This window comes from Bos mutus, chromosome 21 (genome assembly GCF_027580195.1).
Source record: "Bos mutus isolate GX-2022 chromosome 21, NWIPB_WYAK_1.1, whole genome shotgun sequence".
Classification (NCBI taxonomy): Eukaryota; Metazoa; Chordata; class Mammalia; order Artiodactyla; family Bovidae; genus Bos; species Bos mutus.
Genome location: NC_091637.1, coordinates 25,523,865 through 25,547,574, shown reverse-complemented (window position 1 = coordinate 25,547,574; position 23,710 = coordinate 25,523,865). Strand labels below are relative to the sequence as shown.

At 48.3% G+C, this 23,710-nt stretch overlaps 1 protein-coding gene across 2 annotated transcripts in view; it reads right to left on the bottom strand.

The window, feature by feature from the left end:
• ARNT2 (aryl hydrocarbon receptor nuclear translocator 2) overlaps window positions 1-23,221 on the bottom strand; it is a 196,068-nt gene extending 172,847 nt beyond the window's left edge. Inside the window, exon 1 of one of the 2 annotated variants that reach the window (XM_070358423.1) lies at window positions 22,946-23,221. In XM_070358423.1, coding sequence (XP_070214524.1) covers window positions 22,946-22,976 — 31 coding nt within the window. In that variant the 5' untranslated portion in view covers window positions 22,977-23,221. The remainder of the gene's footprint in view (window positions 1-22,945) is intronic. The other variant, XM_070358426.1, reaches the window with a different exon arrangement.
• Between the last annotated feature and the right edge of the window lie 489 nt (window positions 23,222-23,710).

The following is a 23,710-nucleotide window of genomic DNA, read 5'->3' as shown; positions in this document are numbered from 1 at the left end:
AGTATTCTTGCCTAGAGAATTCCATGGACAGAAGAACCTGGCGGGCTTTCCTGGATCTGAAAGCGTAGGACACGACTGAGCAACTTTCAATTCACACTTCTATAGTCTAAAATGGAACTCCGTTTTTCCTTCCCAAACCATCTGGTAAGCTGATTTCCAGTCTTTCCATCAGCAGAACCTCACTTGTTTTCAGTCTGGAGGCCCCAGACTCCCTGTTTTCCTTCCGATAGGGTTTTCTGAGCACCCGTCTTCTATCAGGTACCACCAGTCACTGCCACAAACGCAGAATGGAGTGGGACAGTTCAGTGCAGAATCAATTTGAGCGGTGAACCAAGAAGTCACTCTTAAATGTCTCAGAAGAGAGGCAGACAGGGACACAAAGCAGCATGCTCAGGTCTCAGCAGAACAAACCACAGCCACAGAGCCCCACCTTGCAAGTCAGGTGTCCTTTCTCACTTTTTCCACCGGAGTCTAGAATCTTATCACTCCAAACATGGATCACTACAATAAGCATTCCTGATGGCTCAGTAGGTAAAGAATCCACCTGCCAATGCAGGAGACACAGGAGACGTGGGTTGGATCTGTGGGTCAGGAAGATCCCCTGGAGGAGGAAATAGCAATCCACTCCAGTATTCTTGCCTAGAACATTCCATGGACAGAGGAGCTTTGTGGGCTACAGTCCAGGGGGTTGCAAAGGGTTGGACTCGATGAAGCTCACAAGCATATCCTAAAAATAATTTTGTGCCAATGCTAGGGATTGAAGGGTGTCCCCTTGGAAGTCATGTTGAAACTCTAAAACCTAATGGAACAGTACTTGGAGGTGGGGTCTTTGGGAGGTCATAAGGTCTTAAGGATGACGCCCTCATGATGGAATTAGTTTCTTTTTAAGTAGAGATAGGAGAGAGCTGACCCACTCCAGTGTTCTTGTTTGGAGAATCCCAGGGACGGGGGAGCCTGGTGGGCTGCTGTCCATTGGGTCGCACAGAGTCGGACACGACTGAAGCAACTTAGCAGCAGCAGCAGCAGCAGGAGAGAGTTGGCTTCCTCTCCTTGTTTCTCTGCTCCCAGCCTGGGAGGACTCAGAAAGAAGGTGGCCATCTACAAGCCAGGAAGTGAGCTCTTGTCAAGAACCAAACAGGCCGGCATCTTGACCTCGGGCTTCCCAGCCTCCAAATGGTGAGAAAATGAATTTCAGCTGGTGAAGCCACCCAGTCTGCACTATTTCATTATCACGACCCACGTGAAGATAGCTGTTCAACAGCACTGTGTCAGAAAGAACACCTTTCATTTTGAAATGTGTTCTAAACAAGATAATTTAGGGATTTCCCTGGTGCTCCAGGAGCTAACACTCCCAATGCAGGGGGTCCAGGTTCAATCCCTGGTCAGGGAACTAGATCCCACATGCCACAACTAAAGATCTCACAAACCACAGCTAAGACCCAGTGCAGCCAAATAAATATTATTTTAAAAAATAAACAAGATGATTTAACCAGGTTAGGAGAAGTGAAAACTTTGTTTCTCTTCGTGAAGTCCAAGAGAAAATCACCCAGTGACTGATGACCACACCCTTGTGTTCACCAAATCCTTTCTTTCTTTGGCCCTGCCCCTCCTATGTAGTAGCCTTGGGAGAAAGGCACCATTAAGAAGTTGGGTTTTGCTCTAATTGAAAGAAGATCGAGAGGAACTGAATTCTGGTGGCAGCCTGGAGCTCCTGTAATTGCTGTTTTATGTCTTCTCTAAGATGATATCCTAAAACCCAACTCTACTTGTCCAGCTATGCTCAAAGTAGAAAATATGGGGACAAGGGGACTTTCCTGGCAGTTCAGTGGTTAAGACTTCATCTTGCAATGCAGGAGGTGTAGGTTTGACCCCTGATTGGGAAGCTAAGATCCCACATGCCTCAAAGCTAAAAACCCCCAAAATATAAAACAGAAACAATACTGTAACAAATTCAATAAAACCTTTTTTAAAAAATATGCTCAGTTGCTCAGTCGCTCAGTCGGGTTCTACTCTTTGTGACCCCATGGACTGTAGCCTGCCAGGCTCCTCTGTCCATGGAATTTTCCCAGCAAGAATACTGGAGTGAGTTGCCATTTACTTCTCCAGGGGATCTTGGAGACCCAAGGATTGAACCCGAGTCTCCTATATCGCCTGCATTGCAGGCATATTCTTTACCAATGAGCCACCTGAGAATCCTTTTAAAAAATGGCCCACATGAAAAAAAAATTTTTTTTGTAAAAAAGGAAATATGGAGACCAGCATGACCCAGGAGCTGTTAGGAGCTACCAGTAAAAAACCAACATTTATCTTGAGAAGAAACACAGACCTCAAGAATCTACCTTCCTGGCCACAGAAGGAGTGAGGCAATCAATCACATTTCCATCTTTTCTCTTTTATACATACACCAATAAAATGATAAACCTCTAGTTCTAAAGTACTTAATTCAATTGAGCCTCATGGATGGACTGGGGAACCTGAAATAGAGATCATGGGCTTACCTGGTGGCTCAGATGGTAAGACCAATGCAGGAGACCTGAGTTCAATCCCTGGGGCAGGAAGGTTTCCTGGAGAAGAGAATGGCAACCCACTCCGGTATTCTTGGCTGGAGAATTCCATGGACAGAGGGCCCTGGCAGGCTACAGTCCACGGGGTCACAAAGAGTCAGACATGACTGAGCAACTAAACAACAAGGATCAGAATCCTCAGGGGTCCTCCCGTAGAGATGCTACCGATACAGCCATCTTCATGGAAGAGAGTGGGAAAGAAACGTGCCCATTATGACTTCAGATTTTAAAACAGCCATTCAGAGAGCCACACTTGCAGAAGCACGAAGTCTATCCATTTAAAAAGTCAATGACTATACAACATTTCAGGCTCCCAGGAAGGACATTCTTGTTTGTCTTGAGCTATTTAAAGGCTCAAGTCCCTGTTCTGAGTGCCTGTTCATCTTCACCTTGATTATCTCATTTATGTTCATCTTGACAGAAGCAAGGCTACTCTAAGCAGAACTTCAGTGGACATCCCTGGTGGCTCAGACAGTAAAGAATCTGCCTGCAATGCAGGAGACCCAGGTTCAATCCCTGGGTCCTCCATAAATACGGGAAGGAAGATGATATCAAATAAAACTCCATGGGAGCTTCCCTGCTTGTCCAGAGGTTAAGAATCTGCCTGTCAATGCAGGGGACACGGGTTCAATCCCTGATTCGGGAAGATCCCACATGCCTCAGGGCAATTACTGAAGCCTAATCACCCTAGAGCCCGTGCTTCGCAACAAGAGAAGCCACCGCAATGAGAAGCCCGCACACTGCAAAGAAGTGTAGTCCCTGCTTACCGCAACTAGAGAGAGCCTGCACACAGGAAGAAGACCCAGCACAGCCTAAAATAAATAAATAAAAATTTTAGACAATACTTTATAAAAACTTCATGGGAGCTTTGTGCAAGCCAAATGAGGTAACTGAAACCTGGGAAACACAAACGCACCTGATCAACTAGGGATAATCCAGAATGTCTTGTACTGCCTGTCCCGACGTCCCCTTCTTCACTTCAGTGACAGTGCTGAGAACCACATCTCAGGTATGTCCCCCCTTCCACTCATAGTCTGCGTGGCTCAAGTGGGACCCAAATGCATACACCTCAACTAGAGAGCCCAAGTGCCACAACTGGAGAAGCCCACACGCTGCAATACAGATGGAGCACAGCCAAAAAGTAAAAGTAAAAAAGACCTGTAAACATAGAGCCAGATATGTTAAAGTCAAGACAAGGTGAGGCCAGATAAAACATCTAAAGCTGTGATGGAGACTCTCTTTAGAGAGAGAGTCTTTCTTTCTCCTTCCCAAAGGTGGGCACATGCCCAGGTCTGTTCAGAGCACTGCATGCCCTGGCAGGAGACCCCGGTTCAGCAATGTCATCTAACTTCTGCTGGAGTTTCACTGATGAGATGTAACGTCACCACCACTAGGGGGATTCTGCCTGAGATTAAAACCAGTACAAGGAGGGAGGGCGAGAGGACCTAGTGAAGATAAACAGGGTGAAAGGCACAATGCTAGCACCTCCGGATCTTTACCTGAAGCCAAATGCCCACCTGGCTATCTTAACTTTAGGGACAATTATTGTTTGGTTTGAATTGGGCTTTTTTTTTTTTTAGATTTTTTTTTTGATGTGGATCATTTTTAATGTCTTTATTGAATCTGTTACAATATTGCTTCTGTTTTATAGTTTTGGTTCTTTGGCTGCCAGGCATGTGGGATCTTAGGTCCCTGATCAGAGATCAAACCCATAGCACCTGAACTAAAAGGTGAAGTCTTAACCACTGGACCACCAGGGAAGTCTCTGGGATGTCTTCTGAGAGTGAAATAATCCTGACAAATATATTGTGACTTCCTTTTCTCTGTGTCTCCTCTCCTTCCTCTTCTTGCTACTCTCCTATTTCCCCTACCCCCCTCCTCCCCTGCTTCATCTTCCCCATCTTTCTTTTTTCACCTCCTCCTCCTTCTCTCCTTTCTCCTCCCCTTCTTTCTCCTTCTTCTCTCTCACAGACACAATGAATATTTGTAATCTGTATATACGAATTATTCGACAAGCACACTTCACCGACTACACTGCAAATTCTGTATTTGCAAAAACACCTCACTCGTTAATATGGATGGAAAATCCCTAAATAAAATCTTAGTAAATCAAATCCAGCATTATCTTACAATAATAACATTAAAAGAACTGTGCAGTGTTACCATGTTCCTTTTATTCCAGGAAGATGCAGATAATTCACCATTAGCAGATCTATTAATAGCTTAAATAAGCTTTTAAAAAAAGCCCTGAGTTTATCTCAATAGACGCTGAAAAGGACATGTGACATAACTGATCATGGGACTCGCTGCTTTGACAGGTTTGTGTTCCTAGTGTTAGGAGTTGCTGTGTGCTTCCACGCTTACTGCTCAAGGCTGCCATTGCTCAGATCCATTACGAATCATTTCTCAGATCCCTGTGGAAATGGTCCTCGAAGCCAGAATAACTCCAATGATAGGAAGGGCTAACACATACTGAGCACAGACACTGTCCAGCACACTGCTAAACACCGCTAAACACCTTACATCTCATTTCAACAGCTCACCTCCCCTGCTCCTGAAGATAGGTATTTGTTATTATTCCATTTTACAGATAAGGAAACCAAAGTAACCCCAAATGGAAGGTCCCAGGCACAAGGAGGACTCTCTTTGCTTTATTGAGCAAAGAGAGTGATGAACACAGAATAAATATAAATATGCATTGACTGTAAGTAAATAATACTAGCATGTGCTTCATGGGGTGATCTGAGGTGATGCTAGGCCATTTAGTATTACTAAAGTCTGCTGAGTGTGCGTAATCATGCTTCCAAAGTGGTAATTAACACGCATACTATATATGACCTCCAAACTAGCAGAGCAAGAAAGAAGAGAATGGTAAATATGACCTTCATCTCCAATAAAACAAAGGAGGGGGAAGAAAAAGAAAAAGTGGGACAGAAAGGAAAAAAAGTGGTAGAAATAAGTCTGTACATATAAATGGTCCCAATAAAGGGACTCAGTTTTCTGGATTAGGAAACAAAGACTGTCAAACTATGCGTTAACAATAAATAAATAATTCATCTACCAGTTTCCTAATTTTGCTTCTTTTTCGGCACTGTAACTTCCTGATGGCCCACCTGAACTAAACAATAGACAGCCCGTTTCCGATTCTCCTGAGTGCTGAAGGTCCAAAGGTGTCACAAATGACCAAGGGGGGTCGTATTCCCCAGGAAACATGCATTGGATGTTCCAACAGCCAGCTGGAAGGGACAGGCAGCTTTAATTTGATGGCTAAAAATACACCAATAAGATGGGCGTTCACTGCAAGTGATAAGAAATTCATATCAATTATAAAATGTTGTTTGGTGCATTAAGATCAAAACCAACAAATCACAGGGTAATAATTTCTTCTTACCATTAGATGTTTTGACAATAATTTCATTTTTACCGATTTTAACATTGTGACCACAGCTTTCTTTTTGTCTGCACTGGCCTGACACACCAAGGCTGGCCCTTCTATTTTCAAACCTTTAAATCACTTTTTCCAATTTGTAAATAGTAGTACATAATGGTATAGCTTGGCTTCTGTTGTTTTACCCAATTAGAAAATCTTTTAAAAGAAAAAGTGAATCTAGATGCTTCTTTGAAAAGCCATTATTTTCTGGGACTTCCCTGGTGGTCCAGTGGTTAAGACTCCACGCTTCCAATGCAGCAGGTTCAATCCCTGGCTGGGGAACTAAGATCCCACATGCCGTGCAGCACAGTCCAAAAAAGAAAAAGAAAATAAAAGCCACTATTTTCCAATTAAAGGCAGCACAATGACATATGCCTCATCCTCTCTACCTTCCCAACACCATCCCATTAATGATAATAACAAACTTCTAACCCCTAATGCCAATGGGCTGACATTTCTCCCAAGGAATGAGACTGAAGGTTTGCTTTCTAAAGAAATATACCCCCTACACGGAAAACAATCAAGGAGCAGGGGAATGAGAGAAGAGATAGAGAATCAATCCAGGAGGTCTGCATCTAACTAACATGTCTTAACCACTGGAACAGGGAGCCCAGGTTCCATCCCTGGTCAGGGAACTAGATCCCACATACTGCAGCTAAAAGCTCACACACCACAATTAAAGATCCTGAGTGCTGCAACTAAGACCTGGCAGAGCCAAATAAATAAATAAATTAAAAAAAATTTTTTTTAAATAAAGAAATACAAATGTCAGGCCAGTCTTCTTTCAACTTGACCACCGCCTACAGGCAGAGCCTCTAGAACCGGGCTAGAGGCTAGTTCTAGCCAGCACTGGGTATTAACAAGCAGGTCTAATTCCAGTGACTTAGCTACCTGTATATTGTCACCCTGCTTATTTAACTTCTATGCAGAGTACATCATGAGAAATGTTGGGCTGGAAGAAGCACAAGCTGGAATCAAGATTGCCAGGAGAAATATCAATAACCTCAGATATGCAGATGACACCACCCTGATGGCAGAAAGTGAAGAGGAACTAAAAAGCCTCTTGATGAAAGTGAAAGAGGAGAGTGAAAAAGTTGGCTTAAAGCTCAACATTCAGAAAACGAAGATCATGGCATCTGGTCCCATCACTTCATGGCAAATAGATGGGGAAACAGTGTCAGACTTTATTTTGGGGGGCTCCAAAATCACTGCAGATGGTGATTGCAGCCATGAAATGAAAAGATGCTTACTCCCTGGAAGGAAAGTTATGACCAACCTAGATAGCATATTGAAAAGCAGAGACATTACTTTGCCAACAAAGGTCCATCTAGTCAAGGCTATGGTTTTTCCAGTAGTCATGTATGGATGTGAGAGTTAGACTGTGAAGAAAGCTGAGTGCCGAAGAATTGATGCTTTTGAACTGTAGTGTTGGAGAAGACTCTTGAGAGTCCCATGGACTGCAAGGAGATCCAACCAGTCCATTCTAAAGGAGATCAGTCCTGGGTGTCTTTGGAAGGAATGATGCTAAAGCTGAAACTCCAATGGTTTGGCCACCTCATGCGAAGAGTTGACTCATTGGAAAAGACTCTGATGCTGGGAGGGATTGGGGGCAGGAGGAAAAGGGGACCACGGAGGATGAGATGGCTGGATGGCATCACCGACTCGATGGACGTGGATTTGGGTGAACTCCGGAAGTTGGTGATGGACAGGGAGGCCTGGCATGCTGCGGTTCATGGGTTCGAAAAGAGTCGGACACGACTGAGCAACTGAACTGAACTGAACTGAGCTACCTGTGTGACTGCGCCACCTAGTGGTCAATAGGCACAACAGCGCCTATGTTCTGGGAAAGGACCAGAATACCCAGCCTGAATGACAAAGGGAAGGAAGGGCTGCTAGCAGGCTATGGATGGAGACTGTGGATGCTCAATGGCACAGACTGTGCTGTGCTTTCTAACCAGGATAATCCCAGCACTTAAGCACCATGATTAACACAAGGCAGACAGTTAATGAATACTGGTTGAATGCACGAAGACGAATGAATAAACTTAAAAAGACACACACGTTCTAATGCCCATTCTGTCCACAAAGTGTTTGTGAAATTGAAATGTCTTAGGATGCAGCCTGAGGCTCAATGAAGCCAGGTTTAAGAGGTGGAAGGAGAAAGGGTGGGGGAGAGTGCCAAGCCACTGCCTGCAGCGGCAACGTCCAGGCATCCAGGTATAATGTTTGCAACTGCAGCAGCCCTGGGCATTCAACGGGGGACCCTCCTGGGTGGGGAACCCATCACAGTCTGTCTAGAGGATGGAGGGGCCAGGAGGGAGACTTGTTCTAGGGTGATGGGACCCTCCCCCCACCCTACTATGCCAGTGAGGGAGGAGAAAGGGGGGTGACAGGGCATTATGTATTGGTCTGCACTCAGGGGCAGGACCAAGACAGGGAGTCTAGCAAACAGGGAGGGATGGCAGGAAGGACAATCACAGCACAACAGGAGGGGAAAGCTGGAGTCCAGCTGGGTGGGGGCGGGGGCGGGGACTGCCACCACAGCTGATGGCCTTCTTCCCAAGGAGGAGGAATACTGGAGCACGGACAGCTAATGACCCCCACATGCACAGAAGAGCCCCAGAAACCCAGACTGCCTACTGCACAAGAGCCCCATCTCTTTCATAAGCACATTTGATTATTTGTTCCCCAAGTTTTCCCTGCCCAGCTGGAAAGCTGTCTGTCCTTCACTCCTGAACCCTGTGCTGTGTTCCATGTCCTGACAAGGAGCAAAGGCCCTCTGACCCAGTGTTTACCATGTGCCAAACCTCATCCCCAAAGTTCTTAAGTAGAACCATCTAATCCTCCTCAAAACCCAGTGAGGAGCCCCTCTATACAGGTAAGGAAGCAGTGGAAACGAGGAGGTAACCAGCCAGCCCACAAGCCACAGACACCAGGTCAGCCGTGGCCTGTCTCAACCCCAGGGGGCAGTGTCCTCCTCATCTCTGAATTCTGAGCACACAGCACAGTCAGTGCTTGATAGAGAATTCAGCGTATTTTACAGAGGGGAAGACTGAGGCCCTCACCTGTACCATCTCCCAGTGGATGGTGTTTACATCGTCACCACTCACACAGTCAGAGTCTGGGTTTTTACATACCTGCAGCACCCCACTCCAGTACTCTTGCCTGAAAAATCCCATGGACGGAGGAGCCTGGTGGGCTGCAGTCCATGGGGTCGCTAGGAGTCGGACACGACTGAGCGACTTCACTTTCACTTTTCACTTTCATGCATTGGAGAAGGAAATGGCAACCCACTCCAGTGTTCTTGCCTGGAGAATCCCAGGGACTGGGGAGCCTGGTGGGCTGCCGTCTATGGGGTCGCACAGAATCTGACATAACTGAAGCGACTTAGCAGCAGCAAGATGACCCGCATGAACTACTGGGGTGATCTGAACATTTCCACCCTGTCTGGTTCCTTTGGGTCTTTGATGAAAGAGAAGTGGGAGCGGGGAGGGAGAGAAGGACAAGGGAGGGAGGACAAATGGAAGAAAGGAAGAGGCGGAGGAGAAAGAGATAGAAGGAGGAAGAAATAAGGAAGGAGACAGGGGAGGGAAGGCAGCAGAGAGGAGAGAGCGAGGAGGGGGAATTCTCGGACCTTGGGAAAAACTCAGCAAGTTTCCGCAGGCAAATTACTCACCCCCCACATCTGATTTTTAAGTCACTAGGTCTTTCTTTAGGAAGTTACAATAAAATGCAAATGTGTTTTTAAATGGACCGTAGAAGCAGCAGCAGACTTCCCTCGTGGTCCAGTGGTTAAGATTCCATACTTTCAATGCAGGATGTGCAGGATTCCATACACAGCGCAGCCAAAAAAAAAAAAGCAAATTCACTTCCTAAAATAAACACAAATACATATCTAACCCTAGATACGCATCAGCCACAAAGAACAGGTCAAATCATACACTAATTACTGTTTGAATGGAGATCTGACTGTTAATTGCAACGCGTTTCAGGAATTCCACATGAGCAACTTACCTGAAAAGCTTTCCAATTTGTATGTCAGGAAAGTTGGTAATTAAACCCTTCAACTTCCTATTGACTTTATTAGAGATATGATCATCCTTACATAGTTAGATTATAATTATTTGTCAAATGAAGTCGATACTTATTTAGGAAAATGTTACCCTTACAGTCTTTAAAAAATAGAAAAAAACCTGGGACTTGTACTTGACAAGGAACACCTGAAGCTGCCTATGATTGGTGTATAGAACCCACAGAAGTTTGCCGAGCACACAGGGAAGGGTTTCCCAGGCGGCTCAGATGGTAAAGAATCTGCCTGCAATGCAGGAGACCCAGATTTGATCCCTGGGTCACGAAGATTCCCTGGAGAAGGTAATGGTTATCCACTCCAGTATTCTTGCCTGGAGAATTCCACGGATAGAGGAGCCTGGCGGGCTACAGTCCATGGAGTCACAGAGAGCCAGACACGACTGAGCAGCTAACACACTCTCTGCATCCACACAGGAAAGGGCATCTGGAACCACTAATCACCTCTGCTTAGCCTTGTCTGCACAAGACCTTGACTTATCAACCCAGAATCTTGCTTTTTAAGTAATGCCTGCTAAAAACAGCCTTGTGATATAACATCACTTTTGTTGTGTCCCTGATAACAGACACGTTTAAAAGCCTAATCCCAAGGTCATTGTGCAGCAACATCAAACAAAACCAGACTGCGGGGTATTTTACACAGTGACTGGCCTGTACTCAGTAAAAACGTTATGGGTGGGGGGCGGGGGGGCAGGGGTGGGGAATCAGGGCAGTTATTAAAGGAGCAGTTAAATAAAGGAGACTAAAGAGACATCATAAGTTGTCATCCTAGATTAAACCTAGAGCCAAAAAAATGGTTTTGGCTATGAAGAACAACTGGTAAAAATGAATAAGGTTTTCAGCTTAGAATACACTGTTATATGGATGCCAACCTCCCGATCTTGCTCATAAATCACAGTTCTGTAGAAGGATGTGCTTATTTTCAGTTTACACACATTCAAGTATTTAGAATTAAAATGAGGCCCAGGTTCGATCCCTGGGTTGGAAAGAGCCCCCTGGAGAAGGAAATGGCAACCCACTTTAGTATTCTTGCCTGGAGAATTCCATGGACAGACAAGCCTGGTGGGCTACAGTCCACCGGGTCACAAAAGAGTCAGACATGACTGAGCGATTAACACTTTCATTTTCATTTTTGTCTACCAGGTATTATCAAATTGTTCAGAAAAAATTGTTCAGAAAATAGAGGAAAAAAACCTGAAGAAACTGATGAAACAAACGTGAACGTTAACACTTAAGGAATCTAGATGATGGGCATACAGGAGTTCTGTAGTCTTAAGACTTTACTGTAAGCCTGTAATTATTGCAGCATAAAACGTTACTAAAAACAAAAAAATGAACCTTGTCATGGTCACGCTGCTTTGCATTGGTTTTAAATGTAGGAGACTGGGTGACCAAACCATCCATCCATCCATTCATTCAATAATATTAGAGATGTTGTAGTTTAATTGCTAAGTTGTTTCCGACTCTTCTGCGACCCCATGGACTACAGCCCACCAGGCTACTCTGTCCGTGGGATTTCCCAGGCAAGAATACTGGAGTGGGTTGTCATTTCCTTCTCCAAGGGATCTTCCTGACCCAGAGATGGAACCCGTGTCTCCTGCTTTAGCAGGCAGATTCCTTACCACTGAACCATGTGGGAAGCTCCTAATATCGAGGCTCCTACAGTGGAAAAGAAAATCTCAGCTCTAAGCGAAATGAAGCAACTTGGGGTTTCTGGCAAAGCCCCACCTACATGCCTTGAACTCTTGATGCCTTAGACTCAACAAGTCCAGGACTGAATCCATCACCTCCCTGCCCCTTCCACCAAAATACCCGCAAACACTGGGACTTCATCAACAATCTCTGTCTTGGGAAATGGTACCCTGCCTCTCCAGGGACTGAATCAGGAACCTGGCCATTGCCGCGCTCACCAGCTCCATCTGATCCATCATCTGGTTCTGTTGGCTTCATCTCAGAGGTTCACCTGCTTCTCTCCATGTCCGCTGCCACCTAGAGAGGGCCTCTGCAGTCCCCTCCCTGGACCGTGGGGATGGACGCCCTCAGCCTGTAGGCCTGATTCAACAGCCAGAGAGGTCTTTTCAAAATTCACCTCCTGCTCACAACACTTCAATGGCTTCCTATTGCATCTGGATACAAAGACACCTTTTCCCCCTAATACTTACTTTAATAATACCATCCTGCTCATGACTCTTTAATAAACAACCAGTTCTCCCCGCAGGGATCTCCGTGGGCATGGGGACCACGCCTGGCTTTGCACACTGCTGTGCATGCACAGTTGGCATTCAATTAATATTTGCTTAATTAGGTGGATAAGCAATTAAAATAATTAATGTCAGGCTTGGACCAGTAAATGGAGAGTGATGCCATTCACTGCTGCAGGGGACCTGGGGAAGGGGTACTGGCTTTGCAAAATGAGGGGGACACGTGGACGGAGATGCTGGGTGGGCAGCAGGAAATAGAGACCTGTGGTTCGTGAGGCTGACGTTAGGAAAAGGCATATACTCTGGTGCTAAAATGAGCTGTGCACCCTCAAGCCAGCGGTCCCCAAACTTTTTGGTACCAGGGATTGGACTCGTGGAAGACAATTTTTCTACAGACAGGCAGAAGGGTAGAGGGGACGGTTTGGGGATGATTCAAGTACCTTACATTTGGTGGCTCAGATCATAAATAATTTGTCTGCAATTCAGGAGACCTGGGTTCAATCCCTGGGTCAGGAAGATGCCCTGGAGAAGGGAATGGCAACCCACTCCAGTATTCTTGCCTGGGAAATCCCATGGACAGAGGAGCCTGGTGGGCTACAGTCCATGGGGTCACAAAGAGTTGGACACGATGAGTGACTTTCACTTCACTCACTTATTTCTATTATTATTACATCAGCTCCACCTCAGATCATTAGGCATTAGATCCCAGAGGTTGGGGGCCCCTGTTCCAAGCCATTCCTGTAACTCTCTCTCTCTCTGCCCTTCAGGAGGAGCTGGTGGGGGTCCATGTTCTTGCCTGTCCGTAAAAGTCCACCGGTCATTGGCATAAGACTGTCCCAATACTGCCTGTTGAGGAGACCAGCTGCACACACAGTGCAGCCAACCTATTTCACTCAGAATCTCTCTACCCGCCCAGAACCCGGTACAGGGGGGCAGAGGGGTGCCCAGGGAAGGCTGGCTGAACCGAATTAGAAGTTTTCTGGTCTGAAATGCTTTCAAAGAGAAAGAACACAGCTGTGATCCTTGATCACATTCATTCATTTCATTCTTTGGGGGGCTTGGAATCCATCAAGCATATAAAATTACGGCAAATGAACCCAGACGAGGCCTCATTTCGAACTTGCTGATGTGATAGAAAGAGCAATGCTGTTCTAAAAATAATAATAAAAAAAATTCATGCAGTTCTGTTATTTCCATTTAAATTAACTTTCACTGTGGATATCATAATTTTCCGAAAAGTACCATCTAGTTTCTAAAGCCACCATGGTTTCTTATTCTGAAGTGGTGGCCTCGGGGGCCAGCCTCTTTGTGTCCTGTCAGCCACATGCCCCACGGAACTCTCAAGTTCCTTTCCCAGTGGCCACTGCCCAGAGACCCACGAGAAGTCCTGTCCCTGTAGACCGGGGTTTCTCAGCCTCCCACTGGTGACCCTTGGGGCTGGATCATTCTTTGTGGTGGGAGCTGCCCTGTGCTCTGGAGGATGTTTGCCAGCATCCCTGGCCACTACCCCCAAGATGCCACCTCCCCCTACCTTCCCACCCACCTTGGTATTGTGACAACCAGGAATGCCCCCCGCCTCCACAGCTCATAAGCACTGTATGGACACATCTCTGGGCCCCCGTGTCTGGGTTCTTAGATGCTCTGCCACTTGGCTCAGTCAAAGTCTCTTCAAATAAGAAAGAGAATAGCATCTGGTGATAACTAGGAATAAAATGCTTCCCTGGTGGCTCAGCAGTAAAGAATCCACCTGCCAATGCAGGAGACGTGGGTTCCATCCCTGGGTCGGGAAGATCCCCTGGAGAAGGAAACGGCAAACTGTTTATTTTATTCCAACATAGAATTAATTTACAATATACAATATGTAATATACACTAAAATTCTATTTTGTATTAATTTCTAATGTTTTTTAAGATCTGTAACAACATATGCAAAAATATTAATAGCGGGTAGGAGAACTATCTTAGCACTTTTGTGTATTTTTCAAATTTCTTATCATCCACACATTATCTTTCTTGTTGTATTCAGGGAAAAAGTGATTATGGGGAAGAAAGAAGCCAATTCCTCAGAAGGGTGCTGGAAGAAGACCCTCTCTACGCTCCGCTCAGCTGCCCTCGCAACATGCCTGGAGCAGTAAAAATGCCCCACACGATGTCCAAAATCAAGAACTCCTTACTGGTGAACATTTTTGCTTTGCTATGAATTTGCCCAGAAAATGGCCCAACTGTCACAGTCTGGAAAACCATGCAGGCTCTGCTTATATGAAAAGGGCCTCACTTCCAACTGCAAAGCCAGTGGTCCTCAATGCCACCTTCCTGAGACCCGTGTCGACCCCTGGGTTGGCGGGGTGGGGGAGGCAGGTGAATGAGAACCAGCCCAGGGGGCCTTATCCATGACCGCTGGTGCGCACACAGGACACAGCAGCAGTTTCACACCCAGAGCAGAAGGCTGGGAAGGGGAGCACCTTGTGGGATTTCCACAGGGAATCTGGTGAGCGTATGGGTCTTCCGAGACTACCAATTGGTCCCCAGGCTGCTACCAGTCTGACCTGTTCTCCTTCTGCAGCAGCGGTGGTGGTGGTTGTTTAGTCACTAAGTCATGTTTGACTCTTTGTGACCCCATGGACTGGTCTGTCCAAGGAATTTCCTAGGTGAAAATCCTGGAGTGGGATTTCTTTCCATTTCCATCTCCAGGGAATCTTCCCAACCCAGGGATCGAACCCGGGTCTCCTGCATTGACAGGCCGATTCTTTATCACTGAGCCACTGATAAAGGCATCAGAAGAACCTCTTCCAATGGAGTAAGAATTCAAGCTGAGACCAGAAGGAAACAAAAGGAGTGGCATGGGAGAAAACGGTTAGGTGTGGGGAGTGGGTAGGAGACAGTAGGAAGGACAGGTGAGCAGTTCTTCATCCTCAGAAGAGAACACAGCAGCACAGGCTAAGGCCCTCAAGTGGGAAAGGGCTTGACGAGAAGTGGGAGACCTCGCTTTTCTTCACTGAACAACAAGTTCTGTGTGTTCAGCTAGTCCACCAGCTTGACCCGCATGACAGCGGCTCTACCTGCTTCTGTGTGAGGACCTCTTTGGCTCCCCATGCAGTGGATCCCACCCCTGGGCAAGTCTACTGCACGCTCCTTTCCTAAGGACAGCCCAGCACTGAGCTGACACTCGCAATGGAGGTGTAGTTCTGGAAAAGATACAGAAGTGACTTCCCCATGTATCTCAGCATAGGCCGAGGATGAGGCAGTTATGGAGGTGATGCTGGGGGACTCAAGGGATGTGGTCCAGGTGTTCCACTCTCAGGGAGCTCACATACCCCAAGGAAAGGCCTTAGAGAAGCTGCTGAGAGGCTGGCAAACACCACTCTTCACTTACATCTCCAGCCCTGGTTGCTCAAATCCACTTGGCCCACGGCCTCCCAGCAGCTCCCTGCCAGTGTCTCCATGGGACCTCCACCACAGTGCTAAGTGCAGGAGCCTCACGGACACCCCACGGCCACATGCACCTCACTATCTCCCCATCATCTCCTACCACCCAGGTGTTAGGAGTCAACCTCAACTGTTCTTTCCCCCAACCCCACACCATATATGGTGCTAACCCAAAAAGGGCTGCTGCAGGCAATGTGGCCAAGGATATAACTGGTGTCTCTGGAGCTGCTCAGCATAGCAGTCTGCCCTCCAAATAGATCTCAACTCCATCCCCTTCCCTCCATGCTCACCGCCGCCCTTGTCCATGTCAACAAGCTCTAACAGGATGCTGGCTTCTCCTCTTGCCTCCGTCCAGTCCATTCTCCATACAGCAGTCACTGCAGGTGGTACCACGTACCTCCACTGCTCAAGACCCTTTGCGCTCTCTATTGCTCTTAGCACCAAATCTCAACCCCTTATCCCAATCCATGCCTCCCAAGAGTGGCTTCTACTCCCTTCTCCAACCTCCCACATCACCATCACCCCTGCTCACCCACTGTTCTCTGGCCACCCTGGCCTTTACTGGGTCCTCAAACCAGCCCAGCTCTTCCCAACTTCAAGCTAGCACAGCACCTAGCTACCGATACATACTAGTTACTCAATAAATCATGCCCGAGAAATAAATATATCTCTTTTTCAGATATCACTCCTGTTTTTTGACAGAAGCTACCGCAGATGGTGACTGCAGCCATGAAATTAAAAGACACTTGCTCCTTGGAAGGAAAGTTATGACCAACCTAGATAGCATATTCAAAAGCAGAGACATTACTTTGCCAACAAAGGTCCGTCTAGTCAAGGCCATGGTTTTTCCTGTGGTCATGTATGGATGTGAGAGTTGGACTGGGAAGAAAGCTGACCGCCGAAGAATTGGTGCTTTTGAGCTGTGGTGTTGGAGAAGACTCTTGAGAGTCCCTTGGACTGCAAGGAGATCCAACCAGTCCACTCTGAAGTAGATCAGCCCTGGGATTTCTTTGGAAGGAATGATGCTAAAGCTGAAACTCCAATACTTTGGCCACCTCATGTGAAGAGTTGACTCATTGGAAAAGACTCTGATGCTGGGAGGGATTGGGGGCAGGAGGAGAAGGGGACGCCAGAGGATGAGATGGCTGGATGGCATCACTGACTCGATGGACTTGAGTCTGAATGAACTCCGGGAGTTTGTGATAGACAGGAAGGCCTGGCGTGCTACGATTCATGGGGTCGCAAAGAGTCAGACATGACTGAGCAACTGAACTGAACTGAAAAGGCTATTGGACAGAAATGGTATGGACCTAACAGAAGCAGAAGATATTAAGAAGAGGTGGCAAGAATACACAGAAGAACTGTACAAAAAAGATCTTCACGACCCAGATAATCACGATGGTGTGATCACTGACCTAGAGCCATACATCCTGGAATGTGAAGTCAAGTGAGCCTTAGGAAGCATCACTACGAACAAAGCTAGTGGAGGTGATGGAATTCCAGTTGAGCTATATCAAATCCTGAAAGATGATGCTGTGAAAGTGCTGCACTCAATATGCCAGCAAATTTGGAAAACTCAGCAGTGGCCACAGGACTGGAAAAAGTCAGTTTTCATTCTAATCCCAAAGAAAGCCAATGCCAAAGAATGCTCAATCTACTGCACAATTGCACTCATCTCACACGCTAGTAAAGTAATGCTCAAAATTCTCCAAGCCAGGCTTCAGCAATATGTGAACCATGAACTTCCAGATGTTCAAGCTGATTTTAGAAAAGGCAGAGGAGCCAGGGATCAAATTGCCAACATCTGCTGGACCATCGAAAAAGCAAGAGAGTTCCAGAAAAACATCTATTTCTGCTTTATTGACTACGCCAAAGTCTTTGACTGTGTGGATCACAATAAACTGAAAAATTCTGAAAGAGATGGGAGTACCAGACCACCTGACCTGCCTCTTGAGAAATCTGTATGCAGGTCAGTAAGCAACAGTTAGAACTGGACATGGAACAACAGACTGGTTCCAAATAGGAAAAGGAGTATGTCAAGGCTGTATATTGTCACCCTGCTTATTTAACTTATAGACAGAATACATCATGAGAAATACTGGGCTGGAAGAAGCACAAGCTGGAATCAAGATTGCGGGGACAAATAACAATAACCTCAGATATGCAGATGACACCACCCTTATGGCAGAAAGTGAAGAGGAACTAAAAAGCCTCTTGATGAAAGTGAAAGTGGAGAGTGAAAAAGTTGGCTTAAAACTCAACATTCAGAAAACGAAGATCATGGCATCTGATCCCATCACTTCATGGCAAATAGATGGGGAAACAGTGAAAAAAGTGTCAGACTTTATTTTTTTGGGCTCCAAAATCACTGCAGATGGTGATTGCAGCCATGAAATTAAAAGATGCTTACTCCTTGGAAGAAAAGTTATGACCAACCTAGACAGCAAATTAAAAAGCAGAGACGTTACATTGCCAACAAAGATCCGTCTAGTCAAGGCTATGGTTTTTCCAGTGGTCATCTATGGATGTGCGAGTTGGACTACAAAGAAAACTGAGCACCAAAGAATTGATGTTTTTGAACTGTGGTGTTGGAGAAGACTCTTGAGAGTCTCTTGGACTGAAAAGAGATCCAACCAGTCCATCCTAAGGGAGATCAGCGCTGGGTGTTCATTGGAAGGACTGATGTTGAAGCTGAAACTCCAATACTTTGGCCACCTGATGTGAAGAGCTGACTCATTTGAAAAGACCCTGATGCTAGAAAGGACTGAAGGCAGGAAGAGAAGGGGACGACAGGGGATGAGATCGTTGGATGGTATCACAGGCTCAATGGACATGAGTTTGAGTAAGCTCTGGGAGTTGGTGATGGACAGGGAGGCCTGGCATGCTGCAGTCCATAAGGTCGCGAAGAGTCAGATACGACTGCGTGACTGAATTGAACTGAACTGATCTTGCCATCAACAGTCTTCTAAATACCATGAAATTCAGTGTGTAAAGACACTGGACATGGGACTTCCCTGGAGGTACAGTGGTTAAGAATCTACCTTCCAGTGCAGGGAACATGAGTTTTATCCCTGGGTGGGGAACTAAGATCCCACATGCCCACGCAGCAACGAAGCCCAGGTGCCACAACTAGAGAAAGCCCACACCTGGCAATGAAGACCTAGTGCAGCCAAAAATAAAATAATAATACTAAATTTTAAAAAATCAGCCACTGCCATAGTATCAGCAACCAAGACAGGGACAGCAAATGACCTAGAAGTAGGGAGGGGTCCCCAGTGGCTCACTTGCCTGCCAAAGCAGGAGACACAGTTTGATTCCTGGGTCGGGAAGATCCCCTGGATGATGGCATGGCAACCCACTCTATTATTCTTGCCTGGAGAATCCCATGAACAGAGGAGCCTGGTGGGCTACAGTCCATGGGGTCAAAAACAGTCAGAGACGAACAAGCAACTAAGCAGCAACAGCAGGGAGGGGTCAGGGGCCCCAGGAGATGCGAGCTAAACCCACGGACTACGATGGCAGATATCATAAGAGCAGGGGGCCAAACCCATCCTGCTCCAAAGACCACTCCTCCTCGCTGAGTAATTGGTAGAATCCAAAACCCAAACAGGGCACCTAGAAGGGGCAGGTGGTTAGAGTGTGAACCTGGCTCAGATCTCCTGAATACATGGAACTAGGAAGATTCCAACTTCATATTACCTGGTCCCCAGAGTGCCCCTACCATACAGCACAGACAAGTGTCACTGCAAATGGGTCTGCTGGTCTGCAGGGCTCAGCTGGAAAAAAAGGAACAAGTGGGTGGGGTGGGGAAGTGATGGCCTGTCACCTTGGTATCCTGAACAGAGATAAGCATTAGAAGAAAAAAATCGGGTGCCTCCCAGTCCACTTGTCTGTGTTTACTAAGCTCCTATTCTTGGCAAAACAGCAACATCTGGGGAGAGAGGTGAGCTGGGAGGAGGAGGGGGCATTCAAAGAAGCATCATGTGACTCGTGCCTAGGAGAGGTGGACTCTGGGTACCCAGCTCAGGCACCTTGCCTCTCTTGGTTGTAAATTGCCAGAGAAATCTGAAACCCGTCTTTGGGCTCTAACCTTTAGATGTCTCCCTTAGGAAATACACCCTTTCCCCAGAGAAGTTCAAGATTCACAGGGTGCAAAAACAACTTGATCCACAGACCTGAGGGTTATTGCGGAGGGTCATTCAGAGAAAAGGCAGGTGAGGGACTTCCCTGGTGGTCCAGTGGCTAAGACTCTGTGCTCCCCATGCAGGTGGCCAGGGTTTGATCCCTGGTCAGGGAACTAGACCCCTGCCGCCACTAAAGATCCTTCACGCTGCAACAAAGACTTAAGATGCCCAGTGCCCAACTGAGACCTGGCCCAGCCAAATAAATAATTTCTTTTTTTAAAGAAAAGATGGGTAAGTAAGAGAAAAGTCAACCACCTAAAGGAATTTTTTCCCTTGGGAAGATCGCATCATGCTCAGTATCTCTGGTATCACTGCCAACAGAGAAAAACAGACACCCAACTGTCTCTATCAAGCAAGTTGGGTGTTTATAAATAATAAAAACAACTCCCTCCACTTGCACAGTTCAAGTGTTCCAACGTCTAAGGCACAGGCAGTCATGTGCTCAGCGTGGCCAAGGCTGGCAGTTGCCCTGTATTTATTACATTTGCCTCATGGAACAATGTAATACACAAAATGTATTAAACAGCAATGTTATGCTATGTATGTATGTATGTATGTATGCATGCATGCATGCGTGTGTGTGTGTGTGTGTGTGTGTGCATGCTCAGCCGCTCAGTCGTGTCCGACTCTTTGGGACCATGTCCCACCAGGCTCCTCTGTCCACGGGATTCTCCAGGCAAGAATACTTGAGTGGGTTGCCACTGGGGAAACCCCATAGCCTACATATATTAATGTACATTGCCTCTGATTTTATTCCTATTTCCATTATAAACCTATATTGGACTAAAATATCCTCATTTAACATCCTTTGCTTATCCTAATATAACATTTAAATCCATCAACTTAACATTGATCTTTAAGTAGCTGAACAGGTTGAATTTGTAGGCTTCAATCACAAGCAAACTGGCAAAGCTGTTTTCAAACTCAGCATCTGGACAGGAGACTCATCTGTTCTTCCTAGACTCCCTATTTCTGCAAACGGAACCTCCGTCCTTAGAGCTACTCAGGCTCCTCACCTCTGTGTCTGTGTCTCCTTTAAGCCTACCCCTAATCTAAGAGGTGCAAGTCTGAGCTCCTCCACCTGCCCAACAGTACTGTCCTTCCTCTGTGTGTTCCAAGTCAGGACCACTAAGTCCCTCCTCCCCAGCACCTGCCTCATCTCAACCCGGCCCCTCTGTTTCCAGTCTTGCTCCCTCATTCCTATGTTACCTCAAACCTGAGCTAACAAATTAATCTCCCAGAAGCACTGTGATCATGTAACTTCCCTGTGCAATATCATAGAGAATTCTCTTAATGTGGAATGCGGGAGTCCATACTCCTCAGTCGGTCCACTCTAAAGCCTGTTGTTGTTCAGTCCTGTCCAACTCTTTGTGACCCCATGAACTGCACCAGGTCCGGCTTTCCTGTCCTTTACTATCTCCTGGAGTTTACTCAGACTCATGTCCATTGAGTCGGTAATGTCATCCAACCATCTCATCCTCTGTTGTCCTCCTCTCCTCCTACTCTAAAGTCTGCTGCTGCTGCTGCGTCACTTTAATCGTGTCCGACTCTGTGCGACCCCATAGACGGCAGCCCATCAGGCTTCCCGTCCCTGGGATTCTCCAGGCAAGAACACTGGAGTGGGTTGCCATTTCCTTCTCCAATGCATGAAAGTGAAAGTGAAGTCGCTCAGTCGTGTCCGACTCTATTGACCCCATGGACTGCAGCCTACCAGGCTCCTCCATCCATGGGATTTTCTAGGCAAAAGTACTGGAGTGGGGTGCCATTGCCTTCTCCACTGTAAAGTCTGGCCACTGCCAAACCGCTCGGTGTGAAATTCTCCGGCTTAGAGTCCCAACACTCACTGCATCTGCGCATGCTCAGAGTAAGTCCGCCGTGACTCACACCATGCCTTCCACCTGCAAGTGGCTTTCGCACCTGGGTCTGTGTTCCAACTCTTCAAAGTGCAGTTCTAAAGTGCCCAGTCTCCAAAAGCTTTGCCTTACTACTTCAGATGGAACTGATCCTTCCTTTCTAACTTTTTTTTTCCTTTGCTAGACACTGCGTATGTTCGCCCCCGCCCCCCACCCGCGCCCCCCGCCTCCACCCGCCCCCCCCCCACTACGACCTCCGACCTCCGGCTACCAGGAATTTCCCGAGGGCTGGCCTCTGTCTGACTCCCTCGCACCCTCCACCGGGGCCGAACACCACGCCACGGCCATAGCAGTCACTGCACAGCACCCAAAACTTTGTAGCAGTCAGCCCAGCTGTCCGCCTTTCCATTCTCAGACACCTTTCCGGCCGTCCTATTCACAAGGTAGAGCATTTCTCCAAACACAACAGAATTTCTCTGCTATTCCAAACCATGTCGTTATTCCCACTTGATCAGGACCTCTTCTCATTTTTTTGAAATCCGCCCAGTAAGCAGAGTTGTCATAGACAGCACCCTGGGAGCTGGTCAGCCTTATAAAGCAGAGGACGTTGAATTGGCCTGGGCTTCTCCACGCTGTTTCTACAGGCTGTGTGCATGCGTGTCTACTAAAGATGGGGACACACAGTAGCTAGTCGCCAAGGGATCAAAGGACCAGAGCTTGAGGGGACCATCCCGGAGTTCCACCCTGTTGAATCCTGGCTCCGAACTTTTCCCTTCATCAGCGCTGTACCCTCCTACCCGTCCCGACCGGCTGACGCCTGATGCTACAGGGGCCCGGGCCGGAAGAGAAAAAGGCGCTGGATGGGGAAGGCGAAGGTGGGTATTTTCGGAACTTCAGGGGATCCCGGACAGGCGCTTCTGGTTCCCAGGGATGCGAGGCCGGCGTGCGCCGCCCGCGGGCCGGAGGGGACGCATCCCCGAGATCGGGACGGGCAGAGACCGGGATGGAGATCCTGGAGCTGGTGCTGAGGCTGAGGCTGCCGCGCAGAATGACAGCGCCCCGCTCTACCCCACCCGGGGATGGGGGTGTCCAGCTCCCCCGCTCCGCGTCCCCGGGGGCGCTCGGCGCGTCCAGCCCCTCCCGCCCGCTCCGGCCCCAGGCAGGGCCCGCGGGTTGCGGCGGGGCCCGCGGCCGCTACTCACCCGGAGGGTTGACGGCCGCCGGGGTTGCCATCTTGCTCGGGAGGCTGGGCGCGCGCCGGGCGGGGGCGCGGAGCGGGGGCGGCGTGGAGCCGGGCGCCCCCCCGGGGCAAACGCGGCCGGCGCAGGCCCAGGCGCCACCGCCGCCGCCCCTCCGCCGCCCCTGCGCCGCCACACAAAGGACGGCGCGGGCGGGCGCTGCTCCGCGCTCTCCCGCCGCCCGGCCGCCCGCGCCCCCGCCTCTGTCGCCTCCGCCCCCTCCCCGGCCTCCTTCTCCGGCCTCAGCCTTTGTCACACGCGGGGGGCGCCCGGCCGCCGCTCCCCGGGCCGGGCCGCAGCACCGCGAGACTTGGGGCGGCGGGCGGCCGGACCCCCGAGTCGGGGGCCGCCCCCTCGGGGCCGCTCAGGTGCCCAGGCTCGGGCTGGAGGCGCGCCCCCTCCCCGCTCTCCAGGTCCGAGTCTCCCCTCGCCCACCCCCACCCCGGGGGTCCCGGACACAGCTCGAAGGGGCGCTGTTCCTGGGCCAGGGGGCCGGGCCCGAGAGGGTGGGGGGCCGCCCATTAAGATTCAGAGGGAAGATGGAGAGAAACAAAGGCGCCCCAGTGCTGCCCACTTAGCATGCCGGCGCCGCGCCGCTCGGCTCCCAGGGCCGAGACTCCTAAGGCCCCCGGCACCTCCAAGGCCACGGGCACGGAAGGACAGCTGCCGAGGGCACGCAGCGAACACCAGACCCGGGAAACTGTGCAGGATTCGGCCCTTAGAAAGGCT